General features: G+C 44.6%; 1 protein-coding gene across 1 annotated transcript in view; it reads right to left on the bottom strand.

Moving 5' to 3' along the window:
- Positions 1 to 22078, bottom strand: part of KCTD3 (potassium channel tetramerization domain containing 3) — a 55511-nt gene that overhangs the window by 29974 nt on the left and 3459 nt on the right. The window contains exons 2-6 of the mRNA XM_018576180.1: positions 15067 to 15120; positions 12698 to 12743; positions 6738 to 6811; positions 5955 to 6013; positions 2509 to 2589 (exon numbers count right to left, since the gene is read on the bottom strand). Of these exons, the coding sequence (XP_018431682.1) occupies positions 2509 to 2589; positions 5955 to 6013; positions 6738 to 6811; positions 12698 to 12743; positions 15067 to 15120 (314 nt within the window). The remainder of the gene's footprint in view (positions 1 to 2508; positions 2590 to 5954; positions 6014 to 6737; positions 6812 to 12697; positions 12744 to 15066; positions 15121 to 22078) is intronic.

Here is a 22078-nt window from a genome sequence, read left to right on the forward strand (position 1 = left end):
GTGCTAAAAAAAAAAAAAAGGCAGACTCACCCAAACTGCTGAGCTGGCTCTCTACTTCTCCAGCTACCTACATCTCCGGACTCTGTAGCTTGTCTGCTTCACTGCAGCATTGGAATATTCCTCAGCGTTCTCACGTTTATACACAGTGTATAAAACTAGAGGTGCACCGAAATTGAAATTTTAAAAACGAAACCGAAATAAAAAAAAAATTGTCAGGCCGAAACCAATAATGTTTTTTATTTTTTCAATTTTATTTTTATTTATATTTTATAAACTTTTTAATTAGTACAAAGTTTGTAGCCTGCTCTCTCTCCTCTCTGACACGCTGTCACAGGAGGCTGAGCGAGCGGTGCAGGGAGGAGAGCTCAGCCTCCTGTGACAGCGCTGGCTGTCTTCGCCCCCAAACCGCTCTGCCGGACTGTGATAGGCGGCTGAGCGTTGTGGGAGGAGACGCCGGCCACTCACAGTGCTCTCCTCACACAGCGGTCGGCTGGCTATCACAGTTTCTCTCCTCCCGGCTGGGACATAGAGCAGCGCCCAGCGGGGAGGAAAGAAACCAGGGATGCACCGCTGTATCGGCAGGAAAATGGCACTTTCGGCATTATGCCAAAAGTGCCATTTTCGGCTGATATGTTTCGGTGGCTGATATATCGGTGCATCCCTATATAAAACATAATGATTTACGGGACATTAGACCGCTACAGCCGAGGGGGAGAGAGGCTGGAAGGACCAGTCTAAGAGCAAGCCGGCTCTTTGGTTCAGGTGAGTATAACTTTTTTTTTACAGCACGTAGACAAGAATGAGCAGTCAACCCTTGCAGTCTAGGGGTAGCCCCACTGCAAGGGTTAATAAAAGTTTTGTCTGGGGTTCTCCTTTAGGATAACACTTTGTAAAAGCTAGGGAAGAGTGAAAAACTTCCCGGGGTAAATCTGTAAAAAATAAGTCAAGGCAACTGGACTTGCTGTATTTTTCTTGAAGACGTTTCACTGGACATCCGACCAGCTTTCTCAATCTCAAATCAAATACAGCAAGTCCAGTTGCCTTGGCTTGTTTTTTACAGATATACCATGACCTGGATGAATGAGAACCTTCACAGACATCCCAGGGTAAGTGAGCCAGATAAAACATGGAATAAACCCCTGGGATTTGTGACCTAAATAAAACCTTCTGTTTTAGGACTGGTTTATTGGAATAACAAGAACAGGTAAAGTCACAAAGCCGTGAAAGGCCATATAAGTATCTGACAATTTAGAAAACCAAGACTGACATAACCAAGTTTCAATCTTTTCTAAATGCATACTTTTGTAACTTTTTTTTTTTTTACTGTTTCCTAATATTCAGAAATTTATCTTAAGGCCTAATTTAACCCAAGCACTACAAAAATAAGCTAAAGGCATTCCAGGTGCATTAAAACAAAAAGGTTGTTCTATGTCATGCAGTTGGTTTTCTTTAAAAATAAAGCTGGCCATACAGTTTACAACCATCGCACAACTTTCGTCTTGTGATGGTTGTAAGGTAATTAAAAGCTCGTACGACCTGCCCATCTTGGACAGGCAGATCGTACTTGCGATCATCGCAAGCCCTCCGCGCTGAGGGGAGGGCTTCCGGTGACTGCAATGTTAAGCGGGCAGTGTGCACTTGCGCGCACCGGCCCGTCCGACATTTGTCTCACGAGCACGCCACAAACCCGACAAAAATCGTACGATTTTCAGCTGGTTTTCCACCGTGCTAGTAAGACAAAAGACGCGCGAAACGTACAGTAGAAACGGTCGCACGACTTCCATACACCTGCCGATGATCGTACGATCATCGGCAGGTGTATGGTCACCTTAAGCCACAGCCAGAATAGAAAAACCTGCCTGCTGTCCGCGTGCTGTAGATAAGGATCCTTGCTATCTGTGGGGAAGCAGTGTTCTCTCTGCAGAGGTCTGCCATGCTCCCCTACTGAGTCAGAGCTCTCCAATCAGTGAGGAGCATGAGCTTTGCTGATTGCAGAACCATAGGTCTGACTTAATAGAGGGGTGTTGGTCCTCTGCAATGCGACCACTGGTTCCACACAGAGAGCAAGTGTCCCATTCTGCAGCTGCTGGCAGAGGACAGGCTCTTTTTTACTCCAGCTGTGGCTGTTTTACAAATTAAACAAACAGTAAGGCCCCATTCACACTGAGCGACATGAAAATCGTGCGATTTTATATGTGCGATATTGCGCGGCGTTTGCGCGACTTTTTCCTATTGGGCTGTATGCAATCAGGAGCAAAATCGCTCGAAATCCGCAGAAAAAAGGGTCATGTAGGAGCGACAAGCTACAGCGACGAGCTACAAGCGATATTGAGCGGCGAGATGTGAACAGCGATATCGTGTTGATATATGAGCGCTATCGCTGCAAAAATCGCTCGATAAATCGCTCAGTGTGAATGGGGCCTTACACACCAAACACCATCTGTTTTGAAGCATTAAGAATGCATTTAGCTGATTTACACTATAAATAAAATATAAAGGAAAAGTTACCTGGGGGAGGTAAATAGCCATGGAATAAGACACAGCCACAAGATGAGCGTTCCAGTTCTTCACATAATAATAATCTTCTTACTGGGGAAATAAGGGATGAAACATTACACTCTTCCAGAGACAGGAACAACTATAAGCCGAGTCCCTCGTACCCCACAGTATCTGTTCACTCAGATATTACATATTTGATTCTTGGTTTGTATAGCTCAGTAATGGCGAACCTATGACACGCGTGCCACAGAGGGGACGTAGAGGCCCCTTTGGTGGCAGGCTAGCCTAGGTGCCATTTGCCGGGGTCCACACACTCCAGGTTCTCACATGGGGTGCTCCGTGCGGGCCTCCGGTGTCCCCCATCTCCACTTCACATGACGTTTTTAAAGATGGCCGCCACAAGTACCGGCAGCCATCTTTAAACCTGGCAGGTGACCAGATCCCATGTAATATATTGCAGAACCAGTGATATATTGAATGAAAATCAAGCCGTGGTGGTCCAGTGGAGGATCAGTGTGGTCTGCATCTCTTGCTGATGCAGACCGTACTGATTGCTCCCTTGTGGTACCGCCGCTCACAGGCAGGAGCGATTAGTATTATCTGCATCAGCCAGAGATGCAGATCACACTGATCCTCCACTGGACCACCAGGGATAAGCCCCTAGTGCCCCACTGGACCCCCAGGGATGCCGCCCCTCCCTGCAAAACAGGTAAGCAGGAGAGGGGGCAATGTTTGAATTATTTATTTTTTATTGTTAATAGTTGCGTGTGTATTTTATTACGTGTGATGTGTGTATTTTTTTTAAATGAATAAATTGAGTTTGCATTGCAGTTTGGGCACTCGGGTTCAAAAACATTCGCCATCACTGGTATAGATCATAGAATAACATTTAGCTCCCTCAGGAACATGAGAGCTAATCGCCTTCTTGGGAACTGATATATACTGTACATACAACAGGGTCAATGCACCCAGGCTCTTATGTCTACCACACAGTATCAATTCAGATACTATAATTGCACATATATAAGGACCAGCATTGACAGGCTTTTCTGTCACTTTAAATTAGCTTTGCATTCCCATACAAGTCTATAGAAATGCAGAACACACTTCATAGTAGAACAGGTGAGGTTAAAAAAATAAATAAAACAAATGTACATTTTAGGCTTGGAATTACTTACACCCCCCCTCCCCCCCTCAATATATTTTCCGAAAGCAGAAATCCTGGTGAATAAAATGGTAGAGGTTGCAAATTTTGATGTAACATTATATTAGTGCAACTGTTTGTTAAACCCAGGATTTCGGTACAAAATAAACGTAAAGTTTATTTTAGTGTCCAAATCACAATATAACACCCAATTTTTGGGGTAAAATATAAAAGATGAGGTTGTGCCGAATAAATATAAAATTGTATGTGTCCATGAAGTAGCAAAAAAAAAACTACGGTACTCCAAACAGTCCATAGGAAATGCTTTAAAAGCCCGTACAGGTCATCAGTTTAGAGTTAACTGTAAATAATGGCTCTGTGTCCCATACGTGGAGACACCCAACGTGTGGTGCAATTGTCGTTTGTGTACGCGGGGGCGAAGGACTTAAAAAAAAAAATTGGGGGTATTTTATTTATTTAACTTTAATTTCTACAATTTCGTTTTTTGGGGGGGTTTTTTTAACTTAACTTCATTACATAGGGGGCTCAAAATTAGGGGCTCTTTGAAGAGACATTATGGGTCTCCTAATAACACCTTTGCAGCCCACTGAAGCTGTTCAAGCACAGATGTTCGCAGGTCTCTCTCCTCTCTACCTGCTGACATCCGCGCTGTGCCCCTGGCCCACAAAAGGAGTAGCAGAGCCCAGAAGGTGGCACATTCTGGCAGCTTTACAGCTGCCAGAATAGCTACCAGTTAGGGATGCACCGATATATCAGCCGCCAAAACAGATCGTCCGAAAATGGCACTTTTTGCTAAACGCCGAAAGTGCCATTTTCCTGTCGATACATCGGCGCATCCCAGGTCTCTTTCCTCCCCGCTGGGCGCTGCTCAGTCACCTATCACAGTCCGGTAGAGCGGGGTGGGGGCGGAGACAGCCCACGCTGTCACAGGAGGCTGAGCTCTCCTCACTGCTCTGCTGTGACAGCAATTATAATAATAACATTTTTAAGAAATGTGAAAAAATTAAAATGAAAACATTTTTGGTTTCGGCCTGACAATTTCTTTTATTTCGGTTTCGTTTCGGTTTTTAAATTTCTATTTCGGTGCACCTCTACTACCAGTGTAAAATGGACAGTTAGCTTCACACATTTAAAAACAGACAGTTTACAGGGGCCCACTACTGCCGACATATAACATATGTTAGTGGCAGCAAAAGTGTTAAAAAAAAAATAGTTCACCGTTAGTTGACTCATATACCGAGGAGACATTCTGTTACGCTGGAGGAAGGAAAAGAGTTTAGCACACAGCAATCCGGTTCTGGCGCAATTTCAATATTATTTTAATTGGTTCCAACAGCGTAACATATATGCGGAGTGGTGGAAGTGGGCTTTCTTCTATGGTGCCACATATATGTGGCGTGTTTTTGAGCACGCTTGATTGCACATCCCCGTTACTGAGAGCAAGTTGACAACGGACAGCTCCTGGTCCCAAACCAACGATCGGTAGCTGGGAAGACCAGTGTTCTATCAAAAGCTCAATCTTGTCGAAATCTCCAACTACCTCACTGATGGGTACTTGCAAGATTTTCACCAGGCGGCGTTAGACTGCAAAACACAAAGACTGACAGAGCTCTGTACAGCTGCATTTTAACAATATTCAGCAGGTGGCAACTCAACGAGTATTCTGAAAACGCTATGCGCGCATGCGCACTGCAACTGTACAGAGCTCCAGTCTTTCTGAGCACCGGAAGTGAGGTAGTTGGAGATCTCGATGAGTTGGAGCTTTCGATAGAACACCGGCTCCCAATAACATGATCACTGTAATAGCCAATCAGCGATCACTTGTTGTAGAACTCTCCCCTGTAATGTTTCCCCCCTGTGAGAAGAAAAAGATACATTGAATTTATCAAAACTGGAGCAGACAGAATCTGAAGCAGTTGCCCATGGCAACCAATCAGCTTCTCTCTTCAGTTTGTTCAGGTAAGCTAAATCCTAAACAATTTGTTCCCCTATTTGGACCAGTTTTATGTTGATAAAAAAAAATAGGGAGATATCCATTAACATTTACCACTATATGAACGCCCAATTTGTCCTCAACAAAACAAGGTATAATTCCCCTGGGTACACTAAGCAGCTGCAATGGTATGTCCAGTTTTTCCAACACATGCCAAAGTTGCAAAACTGGGTTCAGCCATTGAGACTGGTTTTACCTTTCGTCATTAATGGGTTAAAATGGAATCTGCTTAAGCAGCACATAGAGACAGAGAGGAATAATTACAGCCGGCTCTCTGAAACCGTACTGCAAACATACCCAGAGGGGTGATTCCATAGAATTCAGCTTCATGCCGCAGAACGTTAAGGCTCACGCCCCTAGAAGAAAGAGAAGAAAGGTTATAGAGACGGGAGGACATACTGCATTGGGTACATAATGCTCCGATCCCCAAGTGTCATAGTGACATCAGGAAACATAAGCAGAAGTCCTGCCACACTCCTTACCCGATATCCCTATTGAGAAGACGGGTGCTGAAATGAGCGCGCATGGCATCGCTTGGCTCAGGACGTGAACATGATGTCACCAGCACACCATAGTAACGTGTCCAGAAAACCGTCTGTATTTATTGACGCATATTGTTATTCTTATAGCGCAACATTTCGGGGGGACACAGGGTCCCCTTCATCAGGCTTTGATGCCTGATGAAGGGGACCCTGCGTGACTCTGAAACATTGCGTTATTAGAGTGACAATATGCGTCAATAAATACATCCCCTGATGGACTACAATCTCAATACACATTTTTAAAGTAAACATGAGATTGTAGTCCATCACAGGAGCGAGCTTGGAGTGGTGACTACTTTACAACACACACAGGGACCATGGGGAACAAAAGTAGCCACCCTCCAGAAGGAAGGACAGTGTCAGCACCAATTCAGAGATTATTTGAGGATCTACAGCCGAGTGATACATAAATAAGATACATTTTTGTTTATAGTTTAAGGTACTTGAATGTATTAAGAGTTTATCTCACTTTAAATTCTGAGTTCCTTTAATTATACTTTCCAAAGCAGGAAAATAAATGCACGAAGAACCCTCTTACCTTAAGTCAAGTTCTTTTGTACGAAGAAAATTTAAAATAGGTGCAAAAGCAGTTGGGTCTCGATCGATAAATATCTTTAAAGACAACACAAGAAAAAACAGCATAATAAATAGTGGGAAATGACCGGTACAATTGTCCGTTTTAACCGCATGCCATTAACTTGTTACCAACAAACGAAGACTTACTTTTTCTGCATATAGTTTTTATTGAGGCCAGTAAAGTTAATAGACCCTCTAACATATTCATGACAAAACCACTTAGAATAGAAATTTGAGCTAAAAGGCAATATATTTTAAGACCACTAGTCGGCCATTAGAAGCTTTTTTCCTTACACTGCACAATGCATACAAACTGTATGTAGTTTAAAGAGACACCATCACCTCAACACGATTCATCATATGCACAGTCTAAACTACATGCCATACCCATGTTAGGTATATATAAGGACATACACTATATTGCCAAAAGTATTGGGGCGCCTGCCTTTACACGCACATGAACTTTAATGGCATCCCGGTCTTAGTCCGTAGGGTTCAATATTGAGTTGGCCCATCCTTTGCCGCCATAACAGCTTCAACTCTTCTGGAAAGGTGTCTACAAGGTTTAGGAGTGTGTCTATGGCAATGTTTGACTATTCTTCCAGAAGCGCATTTGTGAGGTCAGGTACTGATGTTGGAGGAGAAGGCCGGGCTCGCAGTCTCCGCTCTAATTCATCCCAAAGGTGTTCTATCGGGTTGAGGTCAGGACTCTGTGCAGGCCAGTCAAGTTCCTCCACCCCAAATTCGCTCATCCATGTCTTTATGGACCTTGCTTTGTGCACTGGTGCGCAGTCATGTTGGAACAGGAAGGGACCATCCCCAAACTGTTCCCACAAAGTTGGGAGCATGAAATTGTCCAAAAAGTCTTGGTATGCTGATGCCTTAAGAGTTCCCTTCACTGGAACTAAGGGGCCAAGCCCAACCCCTGAAAGACAACCCCACCCCATAATCCCTCCTCCACCAAACTTTACACTTGGCACAATGCAGTCAGGCAAGTACCGTTCTCCTGGCAACCGCCAAACCCAGACACGTCCATCGGATTGCCAGACAGAGAAGCGTGATTGGTCACTCCAGAGAACACGTCTCCACTTCTCTAGAGTCCAGTGGCGGTGTGCTTTACCCCACTGCATCCGACACTTTGCATTGCAGTGATGTAAAGCTTGGATGCAGCTGCTTGGCCATGGAAACCCATTCCATGAAGCTCTCTACGCACTGTTGTTGTGCCAATCTGAAGGCCACACGAAGTTTGGAGGTCTGTAGCTATTTACTCTGCAGACAGTTGGTGACTTCTGTGCACTGTGCACTTCAGCATGTGCTGACCCATCTCTGTCATTTTACGTGGCCTACCACTTCGTGGCTGAGTTGCTGTTGTTTCCAGTTGCTTCCACTTTGTAATAATACCACTAACAGCTGACCGTGGAATATTTAGTAGTAAGGAAATTTCACGGATGGACTTATTGCACGGGTGGCAACCTATCTCGGTACCACACTTGAATTCACTGAGCTCCTGAGAGCGACCCACTGCTTTCCAACATCATACATATCTAATTACCCAAAATTAGAAAGAGCCCATCACCAACAATTCACCAATGCAATGAATACGGACTTCCAGGCGTTCAGTATGCGTGCACTACTTTTTCTGACTGCACCGGACCGGAACACAGGCACTGATGTGCCACGGGTTCCCGTGCGGCTGATCACATTGCAGCCGGAGGGCGTAGCTGCAGTGCCATTGAGTTCAATGCACCACCACGCCCCCTTCCAACCCAAAACAAAGTGAGGCGGCCCGAATGCGATCCATTGCGTTCCAGAACGCACTGAGGATGGTGTGAACTAGCCCTAAAGAAGTGCTGTGTTAATAGATATTTATAGAAACAGAGTCCAAAGTCACGACACTTGTAATCAAAATCTGAATAAACAGGGTTCCTTTAAGAGCTACAGTTTGAGGCTTATGTCACCCCTTATCAGACACTACTGAAACATTGTATCCAATGCAAGTATATATGTAATAGGAAAGAGGAAGCGATGACCAACCACTTATTTACATGAAACTACAGGACCACAATATAAAGGGTCTTTTCTCTGCCTTAAATGATTTTTATTAACACTTGTAGTGGGGCTAACCCCGCACTGCAAGGGCTAAAGAGGAACTTTACCCATATCTTCAAAATAACAAATACACCTTTAGAAATGTTTAGCAATGGCATGTATTGCATAGATCAGTGGTCTCAAAATACCGGCCCGCGGGTATCACGTTTCATTACATGCAGTGAGCAGGAGTTTACAAGCAACTGCTGCCATCTGATCATTAACTTGAATGGGTGACAGCGGCCGCTTATAAACGCCAGATTAGGGATTCCTGCTGCAGGAAAACGCAAGTTTCTGACGCAGGAATCCCTAATCGCATCTAAACCTACAGATATGAATGGGGCCTTATTGTGTATTAGTGTCCGTAGTAGCATACCGAATATAGTTAAATTTTATTTTAAAGTTTGAAATTTGTCGAGCGGCCCCCATGGGAGAAAAAACAAAATTGAGTTTAAGACCCCTGGCATAGATGTACTGTGCTTTTTTTTCCGCCTTGACATATTATGTAAGGAGGAAGGGATTGCCTTATTCACTGCTATATATATTTTCCCAAACTTGTGAATTCGGATAGTATAGAGTTAGGGACCACACTTAAAAAGGAACATTATGCATATCTTCAAAATTAAAACAATTATTGTTATTTTGCAACACACCTTTAGAAATGTTTAGTAATGACAATCTACAAACACATACTTCTAGATAATTGTCGGCTTTGTATTCTTTGCATTCCTTATTTCTCTTTTCCTCCCCAGTCTTCTCACAGTGGCCACTTTTACTAAGGAGAGATGAATCCATCTCCCTTTACTTCCTGGAACATGTGACTAGGACATGTGACCCATTCACATCATCTCAGGGGAGGAAAATGCCTTTCCCTGAGATTACAGATGAGATTTGGAAAGCAATGCTCTGCTGATGTAACCTTCCCAGGATGCAACGCTTGGGCAGATTACATCACTTTTGCCAAAGAGGACCAGGAAGTAGAAAACAAGAAATTGTAAATAAAATAAAAATATGTTTGTTTAACTAATGAATGTCAGATGATTTCATGTCAACATTCAGAACTGCATTCTGATGTGATGGTCTGCTTTAAGTAATCATTTTTGGCTAAGGAGGAAGATAAAGATATACTCACCTGTTCCTGTGTATGGCGTATTTTATTTATGTTATTTTTGTTTTTATTAGTGGTGGTTGTGGACAGACATCATCTCATTCTTGTAGATTGCATTGTGATTATATTGATGCATTCCTTATCTGTGTGAGCAAAGTTTACTTGTTGTGCTATGTGACTCAGTAGCTGATTGCCATCTTTCTGCTTTCCTAATACATACATACTCATGCTGGATACAATGTCAGTAGTGTTTCCAGCCTGGTGAATGGCTGACATGAGCCTGAAACTGTAGCTCTTATGGAACACTGTTTAGCTGGATTGTGATTACAATACATTCTGGGAGTGCTGCAACCTTGGACTCCGTTTCTAGACATCCTGGGCTTTCTGGGTCAGTCATGTTGCACAAGCACCTTTTGCTAGATCAAGCAGTGTGGTTTACCTTTAGAATGAACAATATATAGTTATATGTATATTTTTTTACACACACACACACGAGAATTTATTAAAACTGGAGCAGACAGAATCTGGAGCAGTTGCCCATAGTTACCAATCAGCTTCTTTTTTCAGTTTGTTCAGCTAAAGTGACATTAAAGTCAAAAATGTTTTTCCCTCCCCCAATGTTAATGTCAGCACTTACCTTAAATGAGGTTTCTTAATCCGATCTTCCTCTTCTTTCCCGATGTTTTCATGTGTCCCTCCAGCGGTGCAGCGGCTCTCCGATTCAGCCCTGACTCCTATGTCCCTGCAGGCACTTCTGATCCAGCGTTGTCTGCATGCGGGTGCACGTGTCCATAGACTTACCTTGCGTCTCTGCTCGTCTCCCGCCTGAGAATCCGAACTGCGCATGCGGCAGCACCAAGATGCTTTGTGGCCGCCCGAGCAGTTTCGGATTCTCAGGCGGGAGCGCACAACGAAAACAGGGTAAGTTTAAACCGCTGTTAAAGCGGGGTTTTTAAAAAACTGAGGGTTTAGAACCCCTAAGCTTTGAAAACGAAAGAGAGAAGATGATTGGGTACTATGGCCAACTGTTCCACATTCTGTCTGCTCCAGTTTAGATGAATTCATCTCTATTTTTAGATTGTAAGCCCTCACGGGCAGGGCCCTCCTTACCATCTTGAATTGTATTGTGACTGTAATGTCGTCCTTACATTGTAAAGCGCTGTGCAAACTATTGGCGCTATATAAATCCTGTATAATAATAATAATAATAATACATGTTTCCATAAGTGACAGTATTAACCGCAATATCAACAGTCACCACTAGATGGAAGCATAGCCCTTGCATAGAGAATCTACCCCTTTCAAAGTGTAATTAAAAAAAGGTAAAACTTTTTTTCCCCCCGCACTTGGAAAGGAGAGGGGTTACAATCAATCCTAATTCAAATATATACACGTTAAAAAAGTCCACCTTTATTCACAGTGACAGCAATGTCTCCCCCTCCTACTTCCCCTGTGACAAAACTTCCCCTCAACAGCAGCACATGGACACTCACCAAAGTGTTCAGAAACCGTTCACTCTGGATAAGGTTGGACTTTTTTTTTTTAACTGTGTCTTATCAGCATTCGGATTAGGATTAACGCTTTTTTCTCCTCAGTATACACTCGGGAGGGAAACGGGTTTGACACACATGATAAAACTCCCAGTTTAACTCAAAATATACCCAAGTGGTTGACAGAAACCGGGAAACAACAAAGACTTAAAATGCTCAATGCAAACAAAGCAGTGGGTCCGGATAACCTGCACCTCAAGGTACTTAAGGAATTAAGCCAGGTTATAACTAGACCATTCATCCTCATTTTTAAGGACTCCTTAATGACTGGTAGGATCCCCAGTGATTGGCGGAGGGCTACGGTAGTCCCAATATTCAAAAAGGGGGCAAGGTGCCAACCTGGGAACTATAGGCCGGTCAGTCTAACATCGGTAGTTTGTAAAATGCTAGAGGGCATAATAAAAACTGTATGGCCATCTTTGATTTACTCTAAGGGCTCCAAGTACAAGCACCTGATCTTGAAGAAGTGGTTTTGCCTGCGAAACACGCAGACCAAGAAAAAAAGAGGATATGAAAAAACATAAATCCTTATGGTATTTGTACACATAAGACAATTTGCCTGCATAATGCATGTTTTTTATTGATACTTGGACATGTCTTAGATTTAATTGTACGAATAAGCGTGAATTGATATAATTGTATTAATGTAAGGTAAACCCTCTCAGACAGCTGTCACTACAAAAAGTGTCCCCATTGGAAGATTTCCCCTCTATTCCTGTTCTGGGGACAACTTAAAATTTGGAATTTTCCCTCACTTTTATCTGCACTGACAAGGGTCACCAGAAGAGGTCACAGACATTAAAAACCTGACCAATGATCATACTCACCAATCTATTGAAAACAAGTAAAAAAACAATAAAAAAAAACCAAAGTAAAACAAGGTTTGGGATTCCGATATATTTAGGAGTTGATTTTGAAACCATATGTAGAGCTCCTCGGCTCCATCTAGTGGCCACACAGCATTATGACTCTCATTCGCACAGCAAAGAGCTGTACAAATGGTTTCTTAATCAGCCCCTTGTAGTTGCAGCACGCAGGTTTACTGAAGAAATCTTTTCTTATACTGATTAAAAACATAATTATGCAACTGCTTCCTAAAGGCAACATAATCTCAGTTCTGCCCCTTTCTATTCAACACCCCACAATCTTCAAGGCTTATCGCCGCACATTACTTACAGCTCCAGTTTCATCACGTAGTGTTGAGATTCTCCCGCTCAGCAGACTGTAAAATAAACAGACTTATTAATTCTGCAATAATATACCCCATGCAGCAGCAAAATAAAAAAAGATTAGTGACTAATACATGAAAATAAAAATCTGCAGGTTGAGAACTTTTTTTAGACATCAGAGAACTACAAAGTAAATCTTTAATGTAACCCTGTCATTGCAATAAGAATAGTTTAACAGAAGCACCCGGGGATAGCCAAACTTCAGCCCTCTAGCTGTGGTGAGACTACAAATCCAGTCATGTATCTGCCCCTGGGAGTCATGCCTGTGACTGTCAGAGTCTTGCAATGCCTCGAGGGACTTGGTGCGCCAAAGTCTGGCTACCTCTTCTGTAAAAGAACATTTGGAATACATACCAGTCAGGTGGGTGGCCAGTCACAATAATACTGGTCATATCCAATGCGTCTTGGTGCGTCATTAGCATATTCTCCGCTATTCACTGTGGTTCCTCCCACTAGCCGCTACATCGATAAATGACACAGTAGTGATGTAGTAGCGGGGGGAGGAGAGCGAACTCTACGCCCCAGCAGGAACACTCTAAGTACCACATACCATCCTGCTCATCTGTGCAAGAGAGCAAAGATTGGACTTGCCGGAACTGGAATATATTCAACTTGTTCTTCAACTTGTTCTTCTAAAGCAGTGGTTCTCAACCTGTGTAACCTCAGGACCCACATTTGTCCTTGGTCATTAAGTGGCGACCCACTGTAATGGAACGCACAGCAATGTGGTACCGCGCGTTCCGGTGCAGGCTTTCGAACTGTGGGTGGGAGGTGCGTTTAGGATGCCATTCAAAGATCCACCAAGTTTCCATACCTTATGAGAGCTGGAGTGCATCCACAGCCTGGGGTCCAGTGTGGGCTGCTGTGCTGTGACAGAGCTCCATCCATATCTACAATGCTTGCACAGCTCCCTTGAGTGCCAGAGACGTGCCATCACTCCGGTCCAGGCACCTCTACAGGGCACGCAAGGGAGTGCTACGCGTGAATGGAGCTCCCTTACGGTCAAAGCCCCAGCCCATCCCACCTCAAGCTAACACTCGGCACCAGATTTTGAATGGCGGCTTGGCGAGAGAACTGACAGGAGGCGCTGAGGAGTCTCTCACCTAGCATAGCGGAAGGCACACGGCGACCCACTGAACATGGGGTCGCGACCCACTTTTGGGTCACAACCCTCCAGTTGAGAACCAAAGTTCTAAAGGGTCCTTGCGTTTCACTTGGATCGTACTTCAAGATTTATGGGTGACTTGGTAGTAAACAAGCAATATCAGCACCGGGGACGGCAGAGCAGACCTTATTTGAGGATTTATACAACTTGATAGGTCCCTGCAATACTGAAGGTTACTCTAATATTCTATTGTCATCCTTCGTTAAAAGGTAAAGAGCCACCTCATCCAACTAAAACTCCAGTTTTGGGTGAATGTAGACTCACCGATTCACCCACCCGTTCATTAAATTATTTGAAGGACACTGAAGTCACCCAAGCTCACTATTGGCCAGAAAAGTGCAGCGCACTGCGCTAAAGGATAATGATGGTGGTGTTTGGGTGGCATGAGGGAGCTTCAATTTAATAGCTGCACACTGCAATTTACATAAGGAGCACATAGACTTGTCACCTCATGACTTATGTCAGGTTGACTTTCTCAACCGGGGTGCCGTGACCCTTGGGGAGCCTCAAAACTATTGCGCAGCGTCATTCCTTTCCATGGTGCAGGCAAGCTTATGTGATGTGTAAAGTGGGGCTTCTAGAGTGAGAGCAGGGACTGGTGTGAAAGGAGGGGGCTTCTGATGTAAAGAGGGGTTCCTAGTGCAAGAGTGGGGACTGGGATGTGAAATGAGGGGGCTCCTGGTGTAAAGGAGGGTTCCTAGTGGGAGAGCGGGGACTGTGATGTAAAAGGAGGGGGCTCCTGATGTAAAGGAGGGTTCCTAGTGTGTGTTCAGGTACTGTGATGTGAAAGGAGGGGGCTCCTGATGTAAAGGAGGGTTCCTAATGGGAGAGCGGGGACTGTGATGTGAAATGACGTGGCATCTGAAATAAAGGGAGGTTCTAATGTGATGTCACATATGCGTTACATCAGTTAAGGGGTTAAGAACGGTCTTTTGATTGAGATGTTAGAACCCAGCACTCCCTGGTCTGTACATCTGTCAGCTCAGAAGCAGCAAGTGCCAGAAAACCTGGTGATCCCTGAGCGGGGAGGTTGTACAGAACTTGTACTGCAATGAAAACCAGACGCACCGTAGAGGAACCGTGCAAGACTATTTAAACGGCACATTTCCATCCTTGACAGGCAGCATAAAAGCGGCATTGATGATACATACCTGGAAAAAAACGAGTCTGGGATCCACATGAGTGTTTGTCTTGATGTACTGAATCTGGAAAGTAACAGAGAGCAAATATTAACATGTATGAATGACAAATCCTATTTCTGTAGCTGTCTAGACGTCAACTTCACAGCTGTAAAGTACGGTCTGATGAAAGGCATGTAGACTCGTTCAGCTGTCTACATAAGAACTGACTGCACTCCCATTCAATCCTTCGGAGAACTCTGGAGTGCACACTGACTTTCCATAGGACACAGTGAGAGTGCAGAGTACATATGCAGAACACATGACAAACAGCTGTCCGGTGCCAGTACCTGGTGGGACATGAAGCTAGCACTATAGACCTGCAAGCTGCTGTGTAATAATACCCCTCTGGACAGGCCGATGAGATGCCCTATTGTATAGAAGGAGATCAGGGAGAAATCACATCACTGCTCTGCGAATGCAGCCAGGTCAGGGACACACAATAAAAGATCTGTGCACAGGTACAGTGTATGCAACTACCTTGTGGTATATGCCCTAAAGAGGTGACAAGATCAGTTTTATGTTAATGTTATTTTAGGGGTATTTTTTATTGTTTAGAAGTTTTCTAACTCTTGTCTTATATGCTTAAAAGAAATAAAGTCAAACCTTTTTTTTTGGCTTTACTTCTCTTTTGGGTCACAGGAGTATATTTACTAATGTCCTCCTGTGACCCAAAATTAGCATATATGGGGGCCACTGCCCACTATTTGCTGGGAGCGCAGAGCCACACTGCAGCCATGAAGGATCCTGACAAAATTGTATTGATCCACCCAGCTGCCTGATTGACAGCTGGCTCTGCCACTCTAGAGCCAGCTGTGCCCGCCCTCTGTCCTGTGAGTCCCTGGAGCAACAGAGAAGGGAGGGGGGAATGTGTCAGGGTTCAGTGGCTACATGATCGCACTCCTTAGTCTGCTGTCTGACAGGTTACACAGTATAGTCAGAGATCAGGTAGGTCGAGGAGTACCGCCAGATGTCCTTTTCTCAGCACCCACTGCACCTTCAGCCTCCCTGGTCTCAGCGATCGCTGTCCCTGCAGTGCTCTTTCTCTCAGTACCCACCGTGCTGGAATTCCCCCTTCTTTCACAACCCATCACGCCTGTAACGCTTTCACCATTGCAGCTGTGGATGCTTTCCCTAAGGCCTGGTTCACACCTGGGCGTTTTACTGCGCGTTCCTACGTGCTGTAAAACGCTCAACATGTGAAAACCAATAATTGCCTATGGGCATGGTTCCCACCTGGGCGTTTTACAGTGCGTAGGAACGTGCTGAAAAACGCCCTACGCCCAAAGAAGTGCAGGAGCTTCTTTGGGGCGTATTTGCCGCGCGTATCCATTAGGATACAGCCGGATAGCCCTCGGAAACGCGCGTTTCTTTTACCGCAAATTGCGGTAAAAAGACGCATATTCCGTATGCCCAGGTCTGAACCCAACCTAAAGGTGGCCATACACCTTACAATTATTGTTCGATTTGTTTCGTCCCATCATCGACCTGTTGTTCGATTTCCGCACGACTGCCCCATCATACCCAGACCAATGTGGATTTCAATTATTGTTTGTTAGCAATACTAATTGACTGAATTTCTTTGATCGACAGAACGGATTTTCGTTTGCGAACGTGCAGTGTTCCTGTTGCGATTTCAGCCAGGAGCACAGTAATTGTGATCGTTCACTTTCCATCAACTGGCTGATTATTGAAGGAAAACCCCATTTCGTTTGGAGATCGAACGATAATCGCAAGGTGTATGGGCAGCTTTACTCTCACCACTGTGCCTATGCACACCCCCACCAAATATCTGCATGCCCCCTCCCTAGCTTTCACCAATGCACTTGTACAACTCTACCTAAACTCCCACCCAATGCCTGCATGCACAGCCTGCCCCACCTCTGCTACCGCCATGGTACCTGCACATTGCACCCCCCGCTCTCAACACCATGCCAGTATTTCCTCCACCACTCCGCTCCCAACACCATCTGATCCACATAATCCACCCCTTACTCCTGCTCAACACCAACATGCCCTCCTTCTCCCACCACTGTGCCTGAAGCCCCTCTGACAACCGCACCCTTCCCCTCACTCCATGGCCACCCCCCTGCTGTCACCCTATGCCTGCTGAAGCATACCCCCTGCTTTTCACATAATGTTCCCCCAATCCTCAAAACATCCCAAGATTGCCAGTTGTGAAATGGGCAAACTTTTGCTATTTGATTATAATATAAACGTTTACACACTCAGCTTTTACAAATAAATATTTACAACACAAAGGATACATTTGTCTCACTGAAAACTCGGACTAACTTACAGCATCTAATAACTGATGACTGACTGATGACTAGCTGACCTCTGTCTGCAACCAGCCTCTTTCAGCACAGATAAAAGTGACACACAGCTGACCATGTGAAAAGTGGAATACTGCTCCCCCTGCTGGTTAGATAGAAGACTGCATGATAAAAACGATTATAAAATGTTATGTTTTTAGCCTTTTACTAATTAAAAACACACCATATATTCCCTTTATGGACTGGTGCTAGTGAGAAGAATAAAGCTTAGTGACAGGTTCACTTTAGAACAGTAAATTATAAGCTGCAAGCTAAAACACAAATGCACAAACTCCAACTTGCCTAAGCAGCAATGCAGAGTTTAAGAAACGCACAAAAACACAATTAAAAAGGTGAATGTGCACAGTGGCAGTCTTAGAGCAGAGGGGTATCTCCTAAAAGGAAAGAGCTGGGGGGGGAGGGGGGGGAGGGGAGGGGTAGAAAAGGATAAGTGCATTAGAAAAGCCATTATCCTCTATGTGTGGGAATGTTCCCTTACTCTGATACTAACAAATAGCACCCGCACGTGATCAGGCACAGATGACTTACTACAAAGGAATGAGAAGCATGCAAGTCATCTACACAATTTGATTATTATCCAAAACATTTTCTGAACAAGAACTAAAATCAACACTGCCTGGTAGAGCAGAAAATGTAAAGTGATCCAGCCTGTATCTAACCCAGGCAGCCAGCAATATACAGTGGCCGGTTTTGTATGTAAATGTGCATTATAATGTCCAGCATTCCACATCAGCAAGCAAACCGCTCAACACAGGTAACTGAATTTAAAGACATTTTTTCTGTATAATTGTATTAAAACATCATTACATTTAGAATTATGGGCCCATTTAAACTTTTAAATCTGCTGTGGTGCATTACATTACCACAACACACCACACATGAATAAATGCACAGAGATGTCATTCATTTTCAATAGCACCCCAACACAGATACAACCAATACCAATCCCTGCACTCTGCGTTACGTAACGACGGCCCCCTGCACTCTGCGTTACATAATGACGCCCCCCGCACTCTGCGTTACTTACTACTGACTTCTGCACTCTGTATTACTTACTCCTGATCTCTGAACCTTGTGTTACTACCGACACCTGCATTACTTGTTCCTGACTCCTGCACTCTGTTACATATTTCTACACTCTGCATTACATATTCCTTACCCTTGCACTCTGCGTTACTTACGCCTGACCCTTGCACTCTGCGTTACTAACGCCTGACCCCTGCACTCTGCGTTACTTACGCCTGACCCCTGTGTTACTTACGCCTGACCCCTGCACTCTGCGTTACTTATGCCTGACCCCTGCACATTACTTACTCCTAGCCTCTAAACTTTGTGTTACTTACTACTAACACCTGCATTACTTGCTCCTGACCCCTGCACTCTGCGTTACTTATGCCTGACCCCTGCACATTACTTACTCCTAGCCTCTAAACTTTGTGTTACTTACTACTAACACCTGCATTACTTGCTCCTGACCCCTGCACTCTGCAGTTTATACTACTGACCTCTGAACTTTTCAAACCTTCCTTACTTTTTATTGAGGTCTTGTTTGATATCTCCTTAAGATAATAAAACAAAGTGTGCTTCACCCTGGCGATCTTTAATCTTTCATGTTCTTCAGGTAGATCTCCACCTCCAAGGTTGCCTACCCCTGTTCTAAGCCTATTCTCATGCACTGTGCACTGAAGCCAATGGATCCATTTGAAGTACTTGGCTCTTTTAATAAAAGTGATGTGCAAACGGCACTGCTGGCATCAATAGAAGTGGTACGACTTCCACATTTATAGATTATAACTTGGCAAACGCATTACACTCACTCAGCAAGTCCGTAAACACTGCATTGTGTATGGGAATAAATAACGTTCATAAAGAACATTGTACTATGTATAATACCAACAGGACAATTCACTGAATAGGAAAAGAGGTTGCTAATGCATCTTCGAATGTTCTGCGAGTGCTGATGACCCGACATAAGGTGGGTTTTCCATCAATTTGCACGTTTTTCCTCCAGGCTAATGACAAATTTGCCAGCACGTACTACTGCCTTATACTCCAGCTTATGATTGCCTATTTGCTAGGTCTCTCAGCTCAATAGCAAATCTATAGGAAATAACCCATGATGCATTGCGCCATTACACTTAAAAGTGTCATTGCCAGGTCACATGACTTTTCTCTTTCACTTCAGCATGGACCATGTTGGGGGTGGGGCTAAGCTGCATCAGGTCACATGATTTTTCAGGCCCTTCCCCTGGCCATGCAGAGCGGTCAGTCAAGCATCTGATCTGCCCTGCAGGCAGCAATGGCTCTGGGGTGGATCCGATGCTTGACTGACAGCTCCACTCTGTATGGCCTGGGGGAGGGCCTAAAAAAAAGCATGTCACCCGATGCAGCTTAGCCCCACTCCCAACATGGTCCATGCTAAAGTCAAAGAAAAAAGTCACGTGACCTGCTAATGATACTTTTAGGTATAATGGCGCAATGCATCATGGGTTATTTCCTATAGATTTGCTATTTTAACCCAGACTATGCTGTTATAGGCAGTAGGAAGGCTACCAGTATGCTGCGGACACAACTTACTTAGGGCTTGTTCACCCCATGTCTGCTGAACTGGGTTTTTCTGCACACCACTGCACATGTATGGTGTAAGCACACATAGGGAACAATTGCATTCTATGTGCCCTGTTCACACTATACAGGTTCAGTGTTGTGTGCCCAAAAATCTAGCTTAACAGACATTGTGGGAACAAACCCTAGAAGAAGGGGAGCATGCGCGCCCCTGGTGCCTCTATCAGCTTGCAGACGGCTGCCACCATGAACAAGGAAGGACGAGTGGCTGGTAGGATCAACAAATAAGAAATCAATCAATAAAAAAACAAAGGGCACAGAGGCATGAGAAAGGTTAAATGGCATGACTATTTGGGGAGGGGGGGGTTATGACACTTTACATGTGATGAATTTAAAAACAAAAAATGGGATATATTGCAAATAAATGCAGACACGACACCGTTCAGGTATTGTGACAACAGCGGGCGCCAACTCTCTGAACACAATAGCCCAGCAGAAGAGATTCCTCCGTCCATGCTGTTTAGTGTGGATGGAGGAAGCGTGTGATTTTCTCTCCTTCAGCCATGTAGGGCCAGCATTACACAGAGTAAATAAAGTTAAATAAGGGAACACATATAAATCATTTTGAAGAGAGCCAACACAACTAAAGTGATCTAAAACCTAATATACAGATTTCTACCTGAACAGAGAACTGTTAAAGGAGAACTATGAGGTGAGTGCTTTTCACTCACCTCATAGTTCTAGCCGACCTGTGACAATGAGACTGTCACAGGTCTGCTCAGTAGATCGGGAGGTGAGTGAACACATACCGGCGTTCGCTCACCTCCCGATCCTGTCACAGCTCTCTGCCGTGATAGGGGAGGGGCTGGATGGCGGAACGGACGGGGCGGGTACAGCTGGCTCTGCCTCTAGATAGGCAGAGCCAGCTGTCAGTCACGCAGCTGTGCGGATCCCGGCACAATTGTCGGGATCCGCTTCAGCTGCGGCGTCTCAGTATACCGCGAGCAGCAGCTCGTGGTATACTGTGCTTAGGGTGACGGGAGGACGCTAGTTTGTGTCCTCCCGTTACCCTAAGGAGAACTATGGGGAAAAGCCTTAACCCCATAGTTCTCCTTTAAATTAGAAGTTTTGGGAGAGTAAAATGTCCTCTTCCCAATACTTAGATGTGGTGTATGATACTGCAGATGTCACATGGCGGCTCTACAGATCAAGAACTGAGCGATCACAAACCGCTGATCATTCAAGCTCATGGCTTCTCCCTGTAGAAAGTAGTTACTGTCAGTGATGACTGATGCCCCCTCCCCTCTCTCTGTTCCTCCAGTGTTCATTGGAGGGAGAGACAGGGGAGGGGGCGGGTACAGCTGGCTCTGGCTCTAGAGAGGAAGAGCCAGCTGTCAATCAGGCAGCGGGAGGGATCCCGACAATATTGTCAGGAGCTTTCCCGGCTGCAGTGCGGCTCTGCGCTGTCAGCATACAGTAGCCCGCTAGATACTGACTTTGGGTCACAGGAGGACATTAGTAAATATCCTCCTGTGACCCAAAAGTGAACTAAAGTGAAAGAGAAGGTTTGGCTTTAGTTCTCCCTTAATGCTCTACCAGAGCAGGAAAAATACACAAGTGCCAGCACTCGCCCCCCCCCCGAATTCTGCGTGTGTCCGCTGTTTGTTCCAGATCTTCAACCCAATCTGAAAAAAACAAAAATCATTTGCGGCAACAAAAACGATAATTTCACCTGTGTCGGCCAAAAGAAAACCCGGAAAGTGACTGACACAAAACTGAATGACTTCACAAGATGATGGAAATCTGCTGCAAAATCAGCCGAGAACAATGAACATGGAGGTGGCGAGATAATGGAGGATCAATGTGATCAATGGATCATTCCCAGCGACTAAACTGATCACATTGAAAGTTGTAAACCAGAGAGCCTCCGTCTGATGAAACTTCACCCTGCTGGCCTAAAACTACACATCAGGCCCTATATATTGTCAGAGTATGAACATTAACAAAAGATACTTACTAGTCCAAAGAGTCCAGCGTAGCCTCCCTTTGCCGCTCGTTTCCTGCACTGTCATCTTGAAATGAGA

This window comes from Nanorana parkeri, unplaced genomic scaffold (assembly GCF_000935625.1).
Source record: "Nanorana parkeri isolate BGI_ZX_2015 unplaced genomic scaffold, ASM93562v1 scaffold1, whole genome shotgun sequence".
NCBI lineage: Eukaryota > Metazoa > Chordata > Amphibia > Anura > Dicroglossidae > Nanorana > Nanorana parkeri.